This window comes from Saccopteryx bilineata, unplaced genomic scaffold (assembly GCF_036850765.1).
Source record: "Saccopteryx bilineata isolate mSacBil1 unplaced genomic scaffold, mSacBil1_pri_phased_curated manual_scaffold_23, whole genome shotgun sequence".
Taxonomy (NCBI): Eukaryota; Metazoa; Chordata; class Mammalia; order Chiroptera; family Emballonuridae; genus Saccopteryx; species Saccopteryx bilineata.
The window spans coordinates 587,556-609,682 of NW_027095449.1; the positions used below are offsets into that span (position 1 = coordinate 587,556).

Sequence of the window (22,127 nt, forward strand, 5' to 3'; positions counted from 1 at the left end):
AGTTTCTTTGTTATTAAAAGCACAAACTCGCCCCTTACACTTTTAAATTATCTTCCTAAGAGCTTTGCTATCTGTGTTATTGCAGTAATCTTTCAGGTCCCTGCCGCCCAGGACTTCCTTCCCGGTAAAAAGCACAATCATAAATTCCGTAACATCCTTTCCAACAATTTTCTCTAACATCTCCAATGCCTCTTTGTCCTGCTGAGTGAACCATCGCAGCTGGAGCAGTAGAATCAGAACTGTGTTCCCTCCATGGCTGGACACATACAGTGTGTCCGTAAAGTCATGGTGCACTTTTGACCAGTCACAGGAAAGCAACAAAAGACGATAGAAATGTGAAATCTGCACCAAATAAAAGGAAAACTCTCCTAGTTTCAAACCTACTCAGTGCAGTTCGATGTGGGGTCACACACAGATTTTTTTTTAGGGTTCCTTATGTAGCTATCCTGTATAACCTCTACAGACTCGTCACTGACTGATGGCCTACCAGAACAGGGTTTCTCCACCAAACTGCCAATTTCCTTCAACTGCTTATTTCACCGAGTAATGTTATTCCTATGTGGTGGTGCTTCGTTATAAACGTGCCAATATTCACGTTGCACTTTGGTCACAGATTCGAATTTAACGAGCCACAGGACACACTGAACTTTCCTCTGTACTGTCCACATCTCGACTGCCATGGCCGTGGGCTGCTCTGCTGTATAAATGATGTTATGTCACCATCTGTGCATGCGCACATGCTGCCACATCATCCTATAGAAACTGGGAGGGTTTTCCTTTTATTTGGTGCAGATTTCACATTTCTATCATCTTTTGTTGCTTTCCTGTGACCGGTCAAAAGTGCACCATGACTTTACGGACACACTGTAGTTTCGGAACTTCTTTAGCTAAGATGGGTCACCTTCCACACCGAGCATCAGGCGGAGCGTGGGAGTGTCCACCACCAAGACGTCCTGCGCATCCACCATCCCCCTGCTGTCCTGGACCTCCTTGGTTACTGGCTGGGCTCGGAGCTGAGAGACAAATTCTGACCTCCCGAGGATGGTGTTGCCAGTGGCACTCTTCCCAGTTCCATTCCTCCCCACGAGGACAATGATCAGGGTCTCTGTCAGAGGAAAGCAGGAGAGAGTCATCACCCTGGGTGATCTGGATATGCCTTGCAAATCTGTGCCTCACACTGTAGCCAAGGACACTCGGGAACATCCGTGCCACCTTCCCACCTGGCCACCCCAGCCCCAAGCATGGGCTTGTCACAGACACACAGTGAACTCAGAAGCAGGACTTGGACCACTGTCCCTGCCCAGGGCTATGTCCCTGCTCCTATCTCTGAATTTGTTCCTTTTCCTGGGGGCTTCTCTGACTCCCTGGCACCCTACGAGTTACTCTATACCTGCTCACCTGGGTCCACTCTACTCATCTCATCTCTGTCTTCTGTCCTTGCTACCAACTTATGCCAACTGTAGCAAAATCTCCTGCATGTCCTTGAAAAAGCATTCCACAGAATTAACTTTTATGAAAGCAACAACACAGCGTCTGTGGATTACCAGAGGGGCACACTAATGGTCATTTCTCTTTACAACCACAGTCAACAGGTGTCTTTCGTGGACGTCAAAAGGCCCCCATGGCTATAATGACAAAGAGCTACAAACACTCTCCAGGGGGTGTAAACGATGGAGAACAAATTCTTCTTCAAATGGAATTACAGGAGTAATACCATGGGCGTCACTGGGGGATTCTTTATGACTTTGCTCTTGTCCCGTGATCTCTCTCTTCGATTCAGGTCTCTCCTTCACACTTTTCCTCAATCAGGAACTCCTTCCCACGTCACCAATCTCCACCTCCAAACAAGGAGAGAGGCAGCCCATCCCGTGCTCCTCCGTCCAGGGGAAATTACTGAATTGCTTATTCTGAACCCACAATCTCATAGTAATAGGATGGAAAGTCTCCCGACACCCCATGTCCTTCAGTACTGCTTCCTTACCCCCAGGCGGTGTGGGTCTCAGAACACTCTAAGCTCCCCATCCCACTTTCTGTAGAGATGGGACCCCTCCATGCCCGTCCAGAGCCCTGCCCTTGGCCCCCCCCCTCAGACAAGGCTTGCTTCCTCCTACTGCTTTGCTTCAGATTGCTAGTGCGCGCCCAGGAATGCCTTCCAGCTTTCTTCTCAGCAATCCAAATTCAACCCTTTCTGCACCGCCCATTTCAGACCAGGCTTTCTCTACCCGCCTCTCCAGACGAACCGCACATCTGAGCCACGTGGCCAGGACCTCGCCTCTCCTTTTTGTGAGACTCATATAAGATGTGTTCAGAGCTTGGCGCACCTCCAGCGAAGCCGCAGGGCTCATCACAGTTCCGTAGTACCAGGCGCAGGACTTTGTCCAGGAGCGCGCCCACAGGCCCTGGCTCCTCCTCTGCTGCCGCGCTGTAGCTGAAGGTGCTGTATCCGTGCCCACCTTCCTGGATGAGTTCCTTGACGGTTCCTGTGGTTTCTGAGAGCGGGTTTGCTTCCTCATCTCCTCGGTCTTCTTTCCTTGTGAGAAGCATGACCGTGCGCTCCCTAAATTTGTCTCCAAACCTTCTTCGGAGAGTGGTCAGCACCGCCTCATCATTCTCAGAGAAGGAGCCCAGTGGGGTCACCAGCAGGAAGGCGTGGGGACCCTGAGGGTCCTGTTCCTGAAGGGCTGGTTTAAAGTCTGTTGATAAGTCTGGACTATGAATGATCAAAATTTTCCTCCCTTTCCAGACCCTGCTCTCAGACTTGAATTCCCGAGTCACCCAGCGGTCGCTAATTTTGGTTTGGAAGGCTCTCTTTCCCAGAAGCCTGTCCCTGGCTGTACTTTTTCCCACGCTGTGCTGCCTAACCAGCAGGACCTTTAGTTCTGACGTCCCCGGGTTTGGTTCAGAGCCTGAGGCCCGCAGCTGCTGCTCCCCTGGGCCTGTGGGAAGACAGGACAGATTCTGAGTCTCTGCTTACAGGTGAACACAGACATGGGGACAGGTTGGCTGGTTCTCTGCCTCGTCAGTTTTTATACAGAATGGCACCAGTGCCCTGAACCAGGAGAGCTCTAGTCCCGGTTAGGAGCTACCCTCAAAGCACAAGTCACAGAAGCAGCTGTGAACCAATTAAGAGATATGTCAATGGCTGGTGAGAGCCCAGAAACCTGATAATGTTAAACTCTGATAATTCACTGGCCTTGGTCCTTCGCATTCCTCTCATTATGCTACCACAGGTAAGCACTGGGGAATGAAGGCCATGGGCTAAGGCAGGACCAGGGAGAATCTGAGTTTCAAATGACCCTTAGTGCTATATTTATAAAATAGAACACAAGCCAGCAATTAAAAAAGAAAAGAGTGAACTACTGATATCTGCCACTCAGCTGGATCTCCAAAACATGCCGAGTGAAAGAAGCCAGATGCAGAATCACAGGCTGCACGCGCCCATTATCTGAAGTTCAAGAACAGACGAGATGAACCAGTGCTGGTCATCCTCCCCTTAGGAGCATGAGGCAGAGAGCACTGGCAAGGTGGCAGCAATGCTGCATTTCTTTATGTAGTCTGTGGTCGCATATATGCAGATGTGTAAAAAAAATTATTGTGTCATATAGTTAAGATTTGTGCATGTTACTCTGTGTAAAACATATCTCAGTAAACTACTGAAAAAAACTTGTGCCACAAAACTGTCTCTCCACACATGCCCTATCCTCACCACTTCTCCTGTGATCCCAGGTCAGCACCAGACCTACGTGCTGAGCAGGTGCCAGAGTCACCAGCTGGAAGGATAGTCACTGAGTATGAATCATACAGGAAGCCATCCAGGGGAGCTGTCACCTGTCTCTACACGGCAAGTCTGGAAGGACAATGAGCATGGCATTTAAAGGAAGCTGCTGAAGTCCTGGTTGTTTGCTCAGTGGTAGAGCATCGGCCCAGCGTGTGGAAGTCCTGGGTTTGATTTGCAATCAAGGCACACAGGAGAAGTGCCCATTTTCTTCTCCAACACTCCCACTCCCCCTTCTCTCTCTCTCTCTCTCTCTCTCTCTGTTTCCTTCCTACAGCAATGACTTGAATGAGCAAGTTGTTCCCAGGTACTGAAGAGTTCTCCATGGCTTCCCATCAGGTGCTAAAATAGCTTGGTTGCCAATCAATGGAGCAGCGTCCCCAAATGGCCCTATATCATCCCTGGATGGGGGTGGCTGGTTGGATCCCAGTCAGGACACATGTGTGAGTCTGTCTTTACACCTCCCTGCCTGTCACTATGAAAAAGGAAATAAAGATGAAAGGAAGAAAGGAAGGAGGGAGAGAGGGAGGAAGGGAGGAGGGAGGGATGGAGGGAGGGAGGGAGAAAGAGAGAAAGTAAGAGGGAAAGAAAGAAAGAAGCTGAAACGCATTAACACCATGACCTTGTTATGTTGCCTTTGGAGAGTTCCTAGTCTCCCAAAAATCACCTCTCACAAGCCCTCCTCATGTAAAAAGTCCTTTCCAACACCTCATCCTGAGATATCCGCTGGTTCCCGATGACGTGCTATTCCCTCGAGGCCACAAGTTAATAAACTCAATTTTGTGCAGTAACAGGTATGTCCCTGAGGGCTGAAGGCCATTGATAAAATTTTAAACCCCCACTGCCACCCGATTTTACATATTTGTGGCTAAGTTTATTCACCTGTAAAATGAGAATAATGAGAATACCATCTTCTATATAGGGTTGGTATGAAGATTATACATTATATACTATGGGGATTGGATGATTATTATGTTATATATACACTTTTAGCGCATAATAATAACTGTAATAATAATCATTATTAATTTTTTAACAATTTTAGAGAGAAAGAGAGGAAGGATGAGAGAGAGAAAGAAACAATCATCTGTTTTCTACTCAGTTGTGCATTCATTGGTTGCTTCCCTTTTGTGCCCTGACCGAGGAACAAACCCCCAACGTTGTTGTTTGGGGTGATGCTCTCAACCAACTGAGCTAACCAGCCAGGGCGAAGTAAGCATTTTTTAAAGGATCATCTCACCATGTAAATTGTCCCCATTCTGAGATGTGGCTTCCTTTACAAAGTCCTAGAAAATAAAGGGGGAAGTGATGTACACAGATCTGATTTCTCATCTTTTCACAAGAAAGAAAAAGAGACCCAAGTATATAATTCAGAGTAAATTGATGGTTAGGATGTGGTCACATCAAGGCCGTGGTCACGGTCCTCGCTGGCCGCCATAGCCTGGTCCGTAATTTCACTGCTCATGCTGCTTCAGGTTTCCCAGACGTGAGATGGGCCTTGTCCTCACTCTGGGGGGCCCCACAGATGCCATCTAACCACAGCCTTGTTCCTGAAGCTCTCTCTAACAACACTTCTCCACAGTTCCTAACAGTAATTTCCTCCACAGTCTTCCAGACATTCTGCTACTCTTGGTCAAGATCCAGAGGCTTACGGGGAACGTCTAGGCTCCCTGGAGGAGGAATGGAGCCCAGGGAAGGCTGTGATGCACATTTGAGAGACGAGGGAAGTGAGGAGACTGGGAACCAGGCCCCCCATGTTTCTCCACTGTCTCCATCCCACATGGGCACCCCCAGTGTAGAGATGAAGCTTCTTCTAATATGAATCCAGTAAAGCTTGGAATCGTCTCTGTCCAGGTCGGCAGATGGAGATGACAATGGAGGGTGGACAGCCACGAACCTGACGTCCCCTTCACCTGCCTGGTGAAGCCTTATACTCATTCCCAGAATGCAACTTGGCATGCAATCAGAAAAGAAGGTGAAAACAGTGATATGTAATCTTGATGAACCTGCCATCCTCAGACGCTTTCTGTCTTTTAAGCTTGTCTTTGTGCAGTCTCCATGCCCACCAGGAATGTTTCCTCTTGCTTTCTCTCTCTTTTTTTCTTTTACTTAGTTGAGGGGAGTCAGAGACACAGATTCCCGCATGTGCACCGACCAGGATCCACCACGCAAGCTCTGTGCAGGGCTATGCTCTGCCCATCTGGAGCTGCTGCTTTGTTGCTCAGCATCTGAGCTATTTTAGAGCCTGGGGCGAGGCCAGTGCCCAGGGCCAGCTTGATGGAATTGAGGCTGCAGGAGTGGAAGAGAAAGAGAGTGAAGGGGGAAGAGTGGAGAAATAAACGTGTGCTTTGTTTCCTAACCGGGAAATGAAGCCGGGACTTCCACACACCAGGCTGATGTTCTACCGCTGAGCCAATCGGCCAGGCCCTCCCCCTGTTTTCTCACCAAAGCCATTGATACTGTCACTTGTCTCTCTCCATGGGGTCCTTGTATTCTACTCTGGTTATCAGACTTTTCTCACCTTACACAGCCTGGCTTAAACTTGTTCATGTTCTATGAAATCCAAAGGATTCACTACTAATGTAAAAACTATTAGCAGGATACGGCACTCAATGCTATGAAATGTGGAGGGACCGTGTAGAGAGCTGAGGACAGGCTAGACTCGAACCCTGCAAATGCCAACCTTTAGAGCTCATGAGAGGAGGACTCAGCAACCTCTAGAGTGGTCAGAAAGCAGGGGTGTGGGGGACATGAGGAAGGTCATTTTACTAATGCCAAGGGAATCTAATGAGTCATTTCTGTCCAAAACTATGAGCGGTAGAGTCAGACAAGGACTTAAATGTATCCATTACTTAACCAATGCAGTCCAGAGCAGTGGTCCCCAACCCCCGGGCCACAGACCAGTACTAGTCCATGGGTCATTTGGTACCAGTTCGCAGAAAAAGAATAAATAACTTACATTATTTTCGTTTTATTTATATTTAAGTCTGAACGATGTTTTATTTTTTAAAAATGACCAGATTTCCTCTGTTAAATCTGTCTAAGACTCACTCTTCATGCTTGTCTCTGTCACGTGATACATTTATCCATCTCACCGTAAAGGCCAATCTGTGAAAGTATTTTCTGACATTAAACTAGTCCATAGCTCAAATAAGGTTGAGAACCACTGGTCCAGAGGATAGTATTCAAAGTCACCCACCATCTGGTGCCTCATCACTCCAAACTATGGGCACCTATCTCCTTAAACAAAGCTTGTGAAGGTTGTCACTTGTCTGGGCCCGTTGTCATCCCACTCGCTCTAACGACACATAGGCCAATGGAGACCTTCATGAGGAGTCTCAAATGGAACCCGCTGCCTTCATTTCAGACATTCATGTGGTAGGGTCCTCCGTTCTCATCCACCAAACGGTTGACCTGGACCAAGCTCCTCCTTGACGAGGAGCTCCGTCACCTGGCTGTGCCATTCGGCCCCCTCTGCCTTGTTGTTGAAAGCACAGAATTGTCTTCTACAGGTTTCAACCAACTCGTTAACCGAGCTGTCACTTTCAAAGTAATCTTGGATGGAGTCATCGCCCAACTCATCTTTCCGAGTGAAGATGATAATGGTGTGTCTCACGGCTCCCGCCCCAAACACCTTCTGGATGCCCCTGATTGCTTCTCTGTCCTCCGTCTGGTAGTGGCTGATGGGGACCACCTGAGGCAGGGTGTGGAGGCTGGGAGCAGAGAGTGCCAAGCAGCATTCAATGTGATGCTGCTTGTCTTTGGCACAAATTGTTGAGGAGAAAAGGTAGGGGGTGTCAATGACCACAACCGTTTCGTCTGTCACGGATCCTTCCTATTTCTGGCACATAGTAGTCACCCTTTGCTTACTTAATTTGGACATGAACACATCTTTACCCAGAATTGTGTTTCTTGTGGCACTTTTTTCTGCCCCACGCTTCCCTAAGAGGAGAAGCCTCAGTTCTCCAGAATGGCAACCCTGCTGCTAAGCATCCTCCTGATACTCCTGATAGGGGCTCCTGCTGGTTCTGTTGGAACAAAGAATAAATGATCAAGGCTCATGTCATAGGCGGAAGGGGCAGAGGAACAGGGAAATAGTGCAATCTCTGCTTGACTCATTTTTTCACCAAAACATTGAGGCTACTCAGTGAGGTCCTCAACCCAGGCTAGACTGGGACAAGAAATCCTGTGTGCCAGGGGAGACTTGGGATTGCTGTGAGATCTAGAATATTTGTTCAGCAACCTAGGGGACCATGTAGGGTGGTTCTCCTGGGAGACAAGCAAGAAGAGAACTGTAATGTCGGTTTTGGAAGTGGAAAATGTAACCCATGTCCCAGGTGATGCCCTGAACTGCAGACTCTGCTCCCAGAAGCCCCATTACTGTTTTGTCCCAGCGTGTCTGATGTGGTCAGTGTGCTGGGGAGACTGGGACACTGCCTCCTGCTCCTGACGTCCCACCCCCAAAGCTGCGGCTTCCCAAAGCAAATGCTTCCCCCAATCATTCATCACCACGTGGTGGGACATTCTGTGCTCTGAGACCTGAGCACAGTGCACAGCATCCTCAGTCAGCCTCCCCAGGCTCAGGGCAGTGACCCCCCCACCCCCACCCCATGGACACTCAAATGCTCCCCAGAAAAAAGACTGCAGGCCTTTCCCTGCCATCTTGTGCTCCCACTCCTGTGATGGGTCAGCCTCCCAAAATCCTGTTCTATTCCTGCGTCTGCAACACCGTCCACTCCAAATTCCAGCTCTTCATGTTGTCCACCTGGGTACCGCAGGGGATGCATTATCTCCTTTTAACTCCCCACAAGGTGAGTCACAGGAGAGGTGGGCTGAATACCCTGTCTCTGGCCAGAGGACTTAGATGACAGCTGGCCTGGTCCTCAGCACAATGGTGTTTGTGTCTTTGCAGGAATGTTCCTACCCCTGTCCCCATGCCTTCAGTAATGTTCACCCCTGCCCCTGGGCCTTGTGAGATTAGTTGTTTTGTGTGTAGAAATCAACACACACCCATGACTGACACCAGAGCAGAAATGGAGAAAAAGCAACATGTTCAGAGCAAGGACCAGGAATTTAGCTAGAGCAAGGGTCCTGCTCAAAGGTAGAGATGAGAAGGTACAGGAAACTCCCAGTACCGTGTGTGGGCCCTTGAGCACTTCCCATGGAGTTCACAGTGGGCTTTAGAGAGTCCTGCAGTTCTAGAGAGCTGAGATCTGGGGTTACAAAGCACATGCTGTTATTGAAGAATGGAAAACATGTAGCACCCTGTATCTTAACCCTGCAAGGGACTGAGTTAATGTACCTTGTCCAGGGCTTCCTGAACTTCCTGTCTGTGGGAATTCTTTAAAACGTGTATTTCTCAGATAGTTTCATTCACACACCTGTACTTTTAGAACATAAGCAATCCCCACACCCCCAGTGGCCTGTGCTTCTGATGCACTCAATCCTCAAACTGAGTTTCTGAGTCAGTTTTCCTAGTCCAACCCCTGTCATCCTGCTGAGGAGGGGACGCAACTCAGAGTGGTCTGCTGCCCACACATTCCTGGGCAGCTTGCATTGGGAAGCAGGTGTGTCAGGGTTTGATGACCACGTTCATGACCTTTGCCTTCTGCTTCAGGCTGCTTTGTGGACACTCGGAAGAGAGTGGAGCGTTTCAGGCGGTTCAGCCCAGATACACACAGAACTTGCACTTTGTAACGTGTTCTGAGCTTAGACTCACTTCTGTGTCCTCAGAAATACCTTTCCCTGTACCGAGTATGCAGGAGGGGACTGTCTGCCGCCTTCTCCAGTGCACTCTGGTCCCTGCAGGAGAGCGAGCAGACGCCTTCCTTCCTGGTCAGAGGGGTAGGGCAGGAGAGGGTTAGCCCCGAGCAAGCATGGCATCCAGGCTGGAGGAGGTGCACACTGCTGCTCCTGACCCTGCTCTGTATGCAACTCAGCCCATCCTCAACCACCTGGGGGTGTGGAGTGACCTTCTCTAAGTCCCACTTCCCTCCCTGGTACCTATGAGAATGGGATTGTGGGTGCCCACTCAGCGAGCATCACGAAGGCTCTGAATGTTTCTCTATCCTCACAGCTACTCCTCCCCGGGGCCACCTTCCCCTGTTAGGCTCACCTTTCCTGCGGAATGGGTGTCAGGCTCTGACATTGGCCCCAATACCCCCTGACCTCCAGGTGTGCGTGCAGCTGGCAGGGCCTCCCAGTACACGGGGAAGTGTCCCGCCTCTCAGACCTCAGAGTGCAGGAAGCTCCAGGAAAGGGGGTTGCCCAGGGGTGACAACTTAAAGAGATAGAAACATTGGCCACTGAGGCTGTGGGGATGCAGAGTCTTACTGCCAAACCCCGCTGTGGACAATGGTGATGTTTTCCAAAAGTTTCTCTGACACCAAAAGCTTGTCCCCCGCAAGGGCTCTAATGTCAGAGGAGAAAGCATTCCAGCCTCAGAACGTATCCATCTCTAACTGGAGGTTGTACTGTGTGACCAACAACTACCCATGCCCCCGTCTGCCAGCCCCTGGTAACCACCATCTACTCTACTGTTCTGTGAATTTGGATTTTTAAATTTCACATAAAAAGTGATTTCATATAGTCTTTGTTATACTGTGTGACATACTTTACTTATAAAATGCCCGCACAATCTATAATATTTGCAAATGAAAAGATGTTTTACTAATTTTCTTGGGGTGGGCAGTCTGGGTCCCAGTATTCTATCCTGTTGTCCCTGGGACAGAGTCTCTGCACTGTGGGTAGAGAGGGACTAGGGTGCTACTGGTGGGCTCACCTGGTTAGTCCTGCCCTCAGAGTGGAGGAGTGAGAATGGCTGCCAATCTGCCCCTATGGATAAGGTGCCATATTCCTGATGGTTAACTGAGGGGAGAGGGAGACCCATCGCCTGCCCACACCTGCCCACAGTGGTGTTTCCTTCAAGCTGAGCTGAGGGTAAGTTGGAGAGAGAGGAAGGAAGTCATGGCTCACATGTCACACAGACTCCCACTCTAAGATTTAGTAGATTAAAAAAAAATAATAATGTTTTGTCATTTGCCATATGGCCTATGGACAAAGTTTAGAGACTTTAATTAAAAAAAAATCACCAGTTATGGCTGTTCCAGCAGTAATATCTGAGGGCTCCCCACGATGCTGTCTGGAGTAGAAACCCTGGTGGTGGATTCAGATTAAACATGGGCCACCATGCTGGTCTCCTCATCATCCTTCCTGTGGAGTGCTGGGACTTGTACAGTTTAGTTTTCCCTTTTTGTTTCTTAGGGAAGTGAATGCCACATTGGTAAATGGGGCCCTAGGTGCCACTGCCATTGTCTTCCAGATTGCTATCTGTGTCTGGAGTCCTTGGCTTTCCACAAGTGCATATCCATTGCACTCGCAGAGGACCGAAGAATGCTGTGTCTCCGCAGATCTCCACATAGTCACCGATGAGCAGGGATGTGGCTCTGGCTCTGCTCTCAACCCATATGTGTGCATCCTGTCAAGATGAGCTTCCAGGGGTGACTTGTAGGGCTGCTCAGGGCCCTGTGTGCAGAGGAACCCTCACATGGTTCAATGCTCTGTAATGTCACCTTGACATTCTTCATGATTTTTGAACAAAGGACTGGGTGTTTTCTATTTGTGCAAGACCTTGCAAATTACACAGCTGGTCCTGACCTGTCTTTATTGGTTGTCTGAAAACTGTTACCTAGGATCTTTTAAGGTGTCCACATCATTAACTAATAATTGGTTCAATGATATGGTTATTAATACCATCATTTCTAACACTAGCTGCTTCCGTCCATGGGACTCACCCTACTGTCCACTGCTTCCTGCCACATCTGGTCCTCTTTGTAACCATCCTCAAGCACAAGCAACAACTGATCAAATTTCTCAGTCTAATGGATCAAAATGTATAATAGTAATAAAACACTCAATATTGTAATGGTGATGCAACAACTAGGACATCTTGTCAACTGTGACCACTGTGACAGCCTGCCTCTCACCTGGAAACAATCTCGAGAGCCTGTTGATCCACCCCCACCCCCTGAGTAAATCTCAGAGAAGCTGCCTGTCTGGCCTGTGGTGGGAGGCGGTAGGAAGGGCGGGAGGGAAAGTTGCCTGCTGACTTGTCAGTCATGGGGACTTTCAAGCTTGCAAGAGCCCTATGGAAATAACCAGAGAAGCTGTGTGGTCACTGAAGACTTTTCTCCAGCCTTCTCTTCGTCTTTCCCTCTGGATAACAATAGTTTAGGCCCCCATGGCTTTGTGCCTGATGTTTGTTAATTTCTGAATGGGTTACTTGAGACCCTCCTGAGAGACCACACTCAAAACCCAGATTGTATAATCACTAGCAAGCACCCCGAAGATACGCCAAGTCACAGGCCCGACTCTCTTCTCCCAGAATCTACTGTGTCTCCCACTGCACCGGGGAACACAACCAGACACTGTGTCTGGCTTTCTGGAAAGATTTAGTTCATTCAATAAGGGCTTTTTGAATCATCATATAACCCAATCACTGACCATAGCTTTGGAAATTTCAGTGCCAGAGCAGGTACACGAAGGGAAGGTTTTCAACTTGGTAAAACTGAAGCAGCCAGCAGGTTATGGGGCAATATTTCTGTCTCTTTAAAGGCAAACATTCCCTCACTGGCCTCACCCACTCTGAGCTCCCTGGCTCAGTGGTTTGGAAGCTCAAGCACTTTCCCCTCCCTCACAGTTAAAGCATAAGCACCAGCTCAAAGGGCTACTTTGGATAAAACCTGAGAGCTCATCATCTCCTTCAATAGAAGGTGAGCCTGGCTGAGAAGAGGCCAGGGAGTGGGCTGGGGGTAGACTGTTGTCTGAGGAGGGACCAGGGACTGGCCTACAGCACAGCAGGGAGATGCTGTCAGGGTGACCTAGGGTGGGAGGGGAGTATGGAGCTTTTTTAGCACAATGGCCTATGGCTCATATTTAACAGGATAAATTTGCTGACTGGTGAGTCTTCACTCATTTACTCCTGTGATAGACTGATGCCTGAGAAGTCCTCCTTTTCCCTCAGTAGGATATTAGTGTCCCCAAGGCAGATTTTTACAGCTCAAAGACAATTCAGAGACTACCCAGTCTAATCCCCTCTTCTGACTAAAGAATAAGCCGGATCAAGCGTGAGCAGGGACTCTTCAGGCGACCCTCATCTCTGATGGCAGCGGACATCTAGAATGTGGTTTGTGGATTTTTTTTCATGATTTAAAAGAGGCTGTGACCCCAGTAATGTGACATATGAGGTGAGGAGGGGGTGCCGTGGGGCAGGACTGGCCATTCTGGAGAAACAGTGCATGAAAAACCCTCCTGGGAACTCCCTGGGTACAGGCTTCCTGCCAGTTCTCCACTCAGCAAGAGTGTGGACCCCTTCCCTGCCCTCTCTCCATCTACCTCTGATTCATTGGGATTTTAGAATCTCGGGCCTGAGGAGACACCAAGAAGAGGAGCCGTGTGCAGTGGTTAGGATAGGACATGCTGGTCAGACAGACTTGTAATGGGATCCCTGCTCTGCCTGGTACCTGTTAGCACTGTCACCTTGGGCAACTGTCTCAGCATTTTCAGACCATATCAATGTCCTTGTTTAAAGCATTAGAATAATAAAATTAGCTTCCTTGCAGGCTTTTTTTAGAGAGAAAATGAGATAACATAAAAAATATTTATCAGTGTGTTCGGTATAGAATTTTTAGTAGTTATACTACACAGAGATTAAATTTTTTGTTGTGGAAAAATTTTAACTAAATCAAAGATAAAGAAAATAATATAAGGAACTTCCATGTACTGAGACCAAGCTTCAACCATTATCAGCTGATGCAATGTTGTTTCATCTATATACTCACTATTCCCTACACATTTCACATTATTTTGAAGCAGATATCAGCCATTGTTTCCATTTATCAGTAAATACTTGAAAACTTTTAAAAAATATTACCATTATCAGTCTCTAAAACATAACTAGAATTTTTATGAAATATTGCCAATTGTCTTCAGATTTCATTGATTGTCTCAAAAACTGTGTGAAGTCGGATTCAAATAAGATCCATAAATCACAATTGTTTCCTATTTCTTTTTTTTTTTTTTTTTTTTTTTTTTTTTTTTGTATTTTTCTGAAGCTGGAAACGGGGAGAGACAGTCAGACAGACTCCCGCATGCGCCCGACCGGGATCCACCCGGCAAGCCCACCAGGGGCGACGCTTTGCCAACCAGAGGGCGATGCTCTGCCCCTCCGGGGCGTCGCTCTGCCGCGACCAGAAATACTCTAGCGCCTGGGGCAGAGGCCAAGGAGCCATCCCCAGCGCCCAGGCCATCTTTGCTCCAATGGAGCCTTGGCTGTGGGAGGGGAAGAGAGACACAGAGAGGAAGAGGCGGGGGTGGAGAAGCAAATGGGCGCTTCTCCTATGTGCCCTGGCCGGGAATCGAACCCAGGTCCCCCGCACACCAGGCCGACGCTCTACTGCTGAGCCAACCGGCCAGGGCCTGTTTGCTATTTCTTAAATTTAAATTAATGTGTAGTTTTCTAAACTTCCCTGTCTCTTTGTAGGAAAATCCCTGTGTAAGAAAGGGGAAGTCTATTGTCCAACAGAATCGGGCTGTGTACATGTTGTCAATGACATCCTCAGTGTGTCATTCACCTGCTCCTCTAGTTCCAGTGTTTTGAGTGAATTTCTATTTAAGGAGAAGCTTGATCACCCAGGTCTGACTGTGTTTCAGTGAGAATACTTTGTAGGCGCCGCTGTAAACTCCCATCAGAAGGCACATCATGTTTGGTTGTCTCTCTGTCTGTGACATTAATGATTGCCTCAGATTCGTTAAGGGTCACAAATGATGATACTCAAATTCTATCATTCTTTCTTCATTTACTAGATGGAATAACTTTATATAAAGAAAGTTTTTCCAACCATTCTCTCATTTTCATAGGTACAGTTACATAAGAAAGTCAAGATAAATGCTTGATTCTTTCCCTCAATTTGTCAATGTTCAGAGTCCTAGCAAACTCCAAAGGGAGCAATTGACAACTTTGAAGAAGAAGTCATTGTTATGAACTCATGGATTTCAGCAGATTTAATACATTTCCAGTCATTGGAATTATTATTGACTCTTAAATTGGCCCATATTTGTCCAGCTGATTCTCTTGAAGTTGGCTCTTAAGTCCTTTTGATAATATTCTAGCAATTATCAAAGAGCTTATCCTATCTTTCTAGTTGACAAGAGAGTGCAGGCTCCACTCAAACATTTCCTGCCTAGACCTGGAATCAGTAGAAAACCTCTCCATTTTTTTCTTCACTTTGCTATTTTCACTTGATGACACACCAAGCTGTCCCCATACTGGTACAAAGAGATATATCTCCTCCCTGTTCACAGTCAGACAACACTTCCTTTGTGAATTTGCCTTTGGTATTCTACTGGTCCCTACAGACAGTCATCTGATAGGTCTCTGGTTTTTTGCTATTATAGATAATGATGCAAAATATAGCCTTATTTATAATTTTTTTCTCTGTATTTTTTTGTCACTGTAAATTAGGGGTAAATCCTAAATTGGGGATTAATAACCAAAGGGAAAATGCATGTGCACTTTTGCGAGATATTGCTAACTTCTCTGTAGACTGTTGTTTTAGTCTCTCTCTTTTTTTAAAGGCATCATCCTAACTTTAAATGGCCCTGGCTGTAACTAAAAACTCTCTTCTGTCCCAAATATTGTTTATTTGCCTCTGCAGATCCACACTTTACGCTCTTTCACCCTTTGTCCCAGGGGGGTGATCCGTGTGGATCTCATTGTTAAAAAAACTGGGGGTTCACCATTTTGCTATAAATGATCCGATGTCATCATTTCTTATGGCTGAGTAGTATTCCATAGTGTATATGTGCCACATCTTCTTTATCCATTCATCTATTGACGGGCTTTTTGGTTGTTTCCATGTCCTGGACACTGTGAACAATGCTGCAATGAACATGGGGCTGCATGTGTCTTTACGTATCAATGTTTCTGAGTTTTGGGGATATATACCCAGTAGAGGGATTGCTGGGTCATAGGGTAGTTCCATTTTCAGTTTTTTGAGGAATCAACACACTTTCTTCCATAATGGTTGTACTACTTTACATTCCCATCAACAGTGAATGAGGGTTCCTTTTTCTCCACAGCCTCTCCAACATTTGCTATAGCCTGTCTTGTTAATAATAGCTACTCTAACAGATGTGAGGTGGTATCTCATTGCAGTTTTGATTTGCATTTCTCTAATAACTAAAGAAGATGAGCATCTTTTCATATATCTGTTGGCCATTTGTATTTCTTTCTGGGAGAAGTGTCTGTTCAAGTCCTCTTCCCATGTTTTTATTGGATTGTTTGTTTGTTGTTGAGTTTTATTAGTTCTTCGTATATTTTGGATATTAGGCCCTTATCTGAGCAGTTGTTTGAAAATATCATTTTCCATTTAGTTGGCTGTCTGTTTATTTTGTTGTCAGTTTCTCTTGCTGAACAAAAACTTCTTAGTCTGATGTAGTCCCATTCATTAATTTTTGCCTTCACTTCTCTTGCCTTTAGAGTCAAATTCATAAAATGCTCTTTAAAACCAGGGTCCATGAGTTTAGAACCTATGTCTTCTTCTATGTACTTTATTGTTTCAGGTCTTATATTTAGATCTTTGATCCATTTTGAATTAATTTTAGTACAAGGGGACAAACTGTAGTCCAGTTTCATTCTTTTGCATGTGGCTTTCCAGTTTTCCCAGCACCATTTGTTAAAGAGGCTTTCTTTTCTCCATTGTGTGTTGTTGGCTTCTTTATCAAAAATTATTTGACCATATATATGTGGTTTTATTTCTGGGTTTTCTATTCCATTCCATTGGTCTGAGTGTCTATTTTTCTGCCAATACCATACTGTTTTGATTGTCGTGGCCCTATAATAGAGTTTGAAGTCAGATATTGTAATGCCCCCAGCTTCATTCTTTTTCTTTAGGATTGCTTTGGCTATTCAGGGTTTTTTATACTTCCATATAAATCTGATAATTTTTTATTACATTTCTTTAAAAAATGTCATTGGAATTTTGATGGGAATTGCATTAAATTTGTATATTGCTTTGGGTAATATGGCCATCTTAATTATATTTATTCTTCCTAACCAAGAACAAGGAATATTCTTTCATCTCATTATATCTTTTTAGATTTCCCTTAACAATGGTTTATAGTTTTCATTATATAAGTCCTTTACATTCTTTGTTAAGTTTATTCCTAGGTACTTTGTTTTTGTTGTTGCAATTGTGAAGGGGATTATTATTTTTTGAGTTTGTTCTCGAATGTTTCATTGTTGGCATATAGAAAGGCTATGGACTTTTGTATGTTAATTTTGTATCCTGCAACCTTACTGTATTAGCTTATTGTTTCTAGTAGTCTTTTTGTGGGTTCTTTGGGGTTTTCGATGTATAGGATCATAGCATCTGCAAAAAGTGATACCTTGACTTCTTCTTTTCTGATATGGATGCCTTTTATTTCTTTGTCTTGTCTGATTGCTCTGGCTAGAACCTCTAGTACCACATTAAATAAGAGTGGAGAGAGTGGACACCCCTGGTTTGTTCCTGATTTAAGGGGGAAGCCTTCAGTTTAGTGCCATTTAATATGATGTTAGCTGATGGTTTATCATATATGGCCTTTATCATGTTGAGATATTTTCCTTCTATACCCATTTTGTTGAGAGTCTTAAACATAAAATTGTGTTGTATTTTATTGAATGCCTTTTGTGCATCTATTGATAACATCATGTGGTTTTTGTTATTTGTTTTGTTGATATGGTGTATTACATTAACTGTTTTATGTATGTTGAACCATCCTTGAGATTCTGGGATGAATCCCACTTGATCGTGATGTATTATTTTTTTAATATGTTGTTGTATTTGATTTGCTAGTATTTTGTTTAGTATTTTAGCATTTGTATTCATTAGGGATATTGGTCTGTAGTTTTCTTTTTTTGTGCCATCCTTGCCTGGTTTTGGTATGAGGGTTATGTTGGCCTCATAAAATGTGTTTGGAAGTATTGCTTCTTCTTCAATTTTTTGGAAGATTTTCAGCAGAATAGGAACCAAGTCCTTTTTGAATGTTTGATAAAATTCGCTGGTATAGCCGTCTGGGCCTGGACTTTTATATTTGGGGAGGTTTTTAATGGTTTTTTCTATTTCTTCTCTACTAATAGGTCTGTTTAGGCTTTCTGCTTCTTCTTGACTCAGTCTAGGAAGGTTGTATTGTTCTAGGAGTTTATCCATTTCTTCTAGGTTGTTGAATTTAGTGGCATAAAGTTTTTCATAGTATTCTATAATCATTCTTTGTATATCTACAATGTCTGTGGTGATTTCTCCTCTTTCATTTTGAATTTTGTTTATATGAGTTTTTTCTCTTTTTTCCTTGGTAAGTCTTACCAGGGTTTTTCAATTTTGTTGATCTCTTCAAAGAACCAGCTCCTTGTTCTATTAATTTTTTCTATAGTTTTTCTGTTCTCTATTTCATTTATTTCTGCTCTGATTTTTATTATCTTCTTTCTTCGGCTGGTTTTGGGTTGTCTTTTTTCTTCTTTTTCCAGTTCCTTAAGGTGTGAAGTTAAGTGGTTCACTTGGGCTCTCTCTTGTTTGTTCATATATGCCTTAAGTGATATGAACTTCCCTCTTATCATTGCTTTTGCTGCATCCCATAGATTCTGATATGTCATATTGTCATTTTCAATTGTCTGTATATATCTTTTGATCTCTGCGCTTATTTCTTCTTTGACCCATTCATTTTTTAAAAGTATGTTGTTTAGTTTCCACATTTTTGTGTGTTTTTTTCCCTCTTTTTTGCAGTTGAATTTTAGTTTCAAGGTTTATGATCAGAAAATATGCTGGGTACAACTTCAATTTTTCTGAATTTGCTGATATTGTTTTTGTGGCCCAACATATGGTCAATTCTTGAGAATGACCCATGTACACTGGAGAAAAATGTATACTCTGTCACTTTGGGATGAAATGTCCTGTAAATGTCTATGATATCCAGTGCTCTACTGTTTTGTTTAAAGCCAATATATCTTTATTGATTCTATGTTTGGATGACTGATCTAGAGCCATCAGCGGTGTATTGAGGTCTCCAAGTATGATTGTATTTTTTTCAGTTTTTGTTTTAAGGTCAATAAGTAGCTGTCTTATATATTTTGTGCTCCTTGGTTTTGGTGCATATATATTAAGAATTGTTATGTCTTCTTGATTCAGTGTCCCCTTAACCATTATGAAATGGCCATTTTTGTCTCTGAGTACTTTTGCTGTCTTGTAGTCAGCATTATCAGATATGAGTATTGCTAGGCCTGCTTTTTTTTTATGTTATTTGCTTGGGGTATTTTTTTCCAGCCTTTCACTTTGAATTTGTTTTTATCCTTGTTACTTAGATGAGTTTCTTTTTTTTTTTAAGCTGTGCTGTTCTTTTTTTTTAAAGATTTTATCTATTCAATTTTCAGAGAGGAGTGAGGAGAGAGGAGAGGAGAGGAGAGAGAGAGAGAGAGAGAGAGAGAGAGAGAGAGAGAGAGAGAGGAAGCATCAACTCACATATGTGCCTTGACCAGGCAAGCCCAGGGTATCGAACAGGCAACCTCAGCATTCCAGGTCGATGCTTTATCCCACTGCGCCACCACAGGTCAGGCATTAGATGAGTTTCCTGTAGGCAGAATATAGTTGGATTTTCTTTTTAATTCATTCAGCTACTCTGTGCCTTTTAATCCGTTTACATTTAGTGTAATTATTGACACTTGTGAGTTCCCTATGCCAATTTATAGATTGCTTTCTGTTAGGTTTGTGTCTTGTTTGATCCTTCCCTTTTGTTTTTCTATCTTTTGTTTTTATTTGGTTGTATTTTATATATCTTTCCTCTGTTGCTATCTTTTTTAAATCATGTGCTTCTGTGGTGGTTTTTTTAATGGTGGTTACCATTAAGTAATAAAAAGGGTTCCTACCCTGTTCATTTTAGTGCACTATTTTGTGAGTACTGTTGCACTCCATCATCCTTTGCTACTGTTATTCTTCATCCTCTCCCCCCCCCCCCCTTTTTTTTTGTTGTCACAGTTTAAATTTGGTTTTATTGTGTTCTTCTTGGAGCTTTTACTTGTTACTTTGGGTTTTTTTGTTGTTGTTCTTTGTATCTGATTGGAGAAACCCCTTTAGTAATTCCTGGAGTGGGGGGTTTCTGATGATAAATTCCCTCATCTTTTCTGTATCTGTGAATGTTTTTATTTCTTATTTGTATTTGAAGGATAACTTTGATGGGTATAGTATTCGTGGCTGAAAGTTCCTCTCTTTATGGACTTTAAATATGGGGGTCCACGCTCTTCTAGCTTGTAGAGTTTCTGTTGAGAAATATGATGATAATCTAATGGGCTTTCCTTTATATGTTGTATTCTTCTTTTCCCTGGCTGCCTTGAGAATTTTTTCTTTGTCGTTGGTTTGTGCCAATTTCATTATGATGTGCCTTGGAGTAGGTTTGTTGGGGTTAAGAAAACTCAGAATTCTGTTTGCTTCTTGAATTTGAGGCTTTAATTCTTTCCACAGGCTTGGGAAGTTCTCATCTATTATTTGTTTGAATAAGTTCTCCATTTCATTCTCTCTCTTCTCCCTCTGATAAACCTATTATTCTTATGTTATTCTTTTTGATGGAGTCAGATAATTCCTGTAGGGCTATCTCATTTTTTTTTTTAATTTTTGAATCTCTTTCTTCTCTCTGTTGTGCCTCAAGTTGCTTGTCTTCCATTTCACTAATTCTACCTTCTATCTGGCCTGTTCTATTAGCTAAGCTTGTTACCTCGTTTTTCAGCTCATGACTTGAGTTTTTCATCTCTGTTTGATTTTTTTTTATAGTTCCAATTTCCTTGGTGATATATTCTTTGTGTTCATTGAGTTGTTTTCTGAGCTCTCTAAATTGCCTTTCTGTGTTTTCTTGAATATCTCTGAGTATTTTTAGGATTTCTATTTTAAATTCTTTGTCATTTAGCTCCAAGGTTTTCAATATATTAAATTTTTTCTCCATAGATTTTTCCTTATCTATCTGTTACCTCTCTTTCTTTTGTATCCATTGTATTTGATTTTCTCTTCCTTAATGGCATCTGAGGGTGATGTTGTTGATAGTACTAATGAGATTTAATAAAGAATAAAAAGTTAAAAATAAAAATAGAAAATAATTTTAAAAAATTAAAAATTAAAAAAAAAGAAAATTATCCCCCCCTCCTTTTTTCCTCTCCTTTCCTCTCCCCTCTTTCTTAAGAAAATCTTGTGGTGAACTGTAAATTATATTGTGCTAAGTAGAACAATCAATGCCTATAATGGAGGGCCTGAATTGGGGAGAAGTAATAAAGGGGCAAAGGAAGGGGGTATAGACCCAAAAAATTCAAATAAGGAAAAAATTTGGGTCAAGAATAAAATGATTTGCTTTTAGGTGTTGGTTGACTAAGAGATATGATGAGAGGAATAAGAGGGAAACAGGAAAATGGGGGGAAAAATAAAAAAAAATACTATTGTATTTAGTGGAACATGAACTAGATAAAATGGAGAACCAGGGTTGGGAGCACTGCTAGTGAGTTAAAAAAGTGAAGTAAAAAACCCCCAAAATGCCACAAACATAAGTTTGAGTCCTAGATAAGATAATTTGTTCGTTATTGAAGATTGAATGAGAGGAGACGTAAAGGAGAAAGGAAGAAACTAATATAGAGGGAGGAAAGAAAGAGAGAGAGAGGAAAAAAAAAGAGGGAACCACTTAAAGAAGAAAAAAGAAAAAAAGGAGAGAGAGAGAGAGAGTTAAGGGTTTTGGAGTGCAACCCTCATAGAGAGAAAGGAAGAGGAAAGAAAAGATAATGGGAGATGTAACACTTATGGATAGTGTAGTTCAAGGAGAGGAGAGAGTAAGATCGGCAGAGAATTATATGACCATATTGGAAGAGGAAAAAAATAATCAAGACATGAAGATAAGAGAAAGAAATGAACAAATATAATAAAATGGGATAGGTTATAAAGTCTGTGGATTATTCTTGATTTTGAGAGGTTATCTTCTTGCTTTTTATTTTCTCTCCCTCTTCCTCATCGGTGACTCTGTACCCCGGGTTCTGCCCCTGTGGCATGCTCAGGTAGAGGTTTGCAGTTGATAAGTCTCTATACCAATGTCATGTATTGTGCTTCAGTCTCGTTGGCAGTCGAGGCTCATTAGCATTTGTAGACTCCAACAGTGAAAGAGTCCATGTTCCTGGAGCCTCTCTCCTAGTCTTTCCTTCCTGAATTAGTAGCCTGATAATCCAGCTATGGGGTTGCTGCTGCATCTGCCTGGATAGTAAGAGGCTCAAAGAGCTGGCAAATCCCCACTCTATTCC

General features: G+C 43.8%; 1 protein-coding gene across 1 annotated transcript; it reads right to left on the minus strand.

The window, feature by feature from the left end:
• Window positions 1-571: 571 nt before the first annotated feature.
• LOC136318267 (GTPase IMAP family member 8-like) lies at window positions 572-8,299 on the minus strand. Its single transcript, XM_066250650.1, has 4 exons — window positions 8,157-8,299; window positions 7,190-7,488; window positions 2,322-2,936; window positions 572-1,105 (listed from the first exon to the last, which is right to left on the minus strand). The coding sequence occupies exons 1-4, from the start codon at window positions 8,297-8,299 to the stop codon at window positions 888-890; spliced, it is 1,275 nt and encodes a 424-aa protein (XP_066106747.1). The 3' UTR covers window positions 572-887.
• Window positions 8,300-22,127: the final 13,828 nt, after the last annotated feature.

Bases quoted from the DNA above. Each gene is read 5' to 3' on its own strand.
- LOC136318267 (XM_066250650.1), bottom strand. From the start codon at position 8,299: ATGTCCCACCACGTGGTGATGAATGATTGGGGGAAGCATTTGCTTTGG. The intron at 2,937-7,189 runs GTCAACCGTTTG...GTCTTCCCACAG, and splicing joins CAAGGAGGAGCTTGGTCCAG to GCCCAGGGGAGCAGCAGCTG. The intron at 1,106-2,321 runs GTGCGCCAAGCT...TTCCTCTGACAG, and splicing joins GCCCTGCGGCTTCGCTGGAG to AGACCCTGATCATTGTCCTC.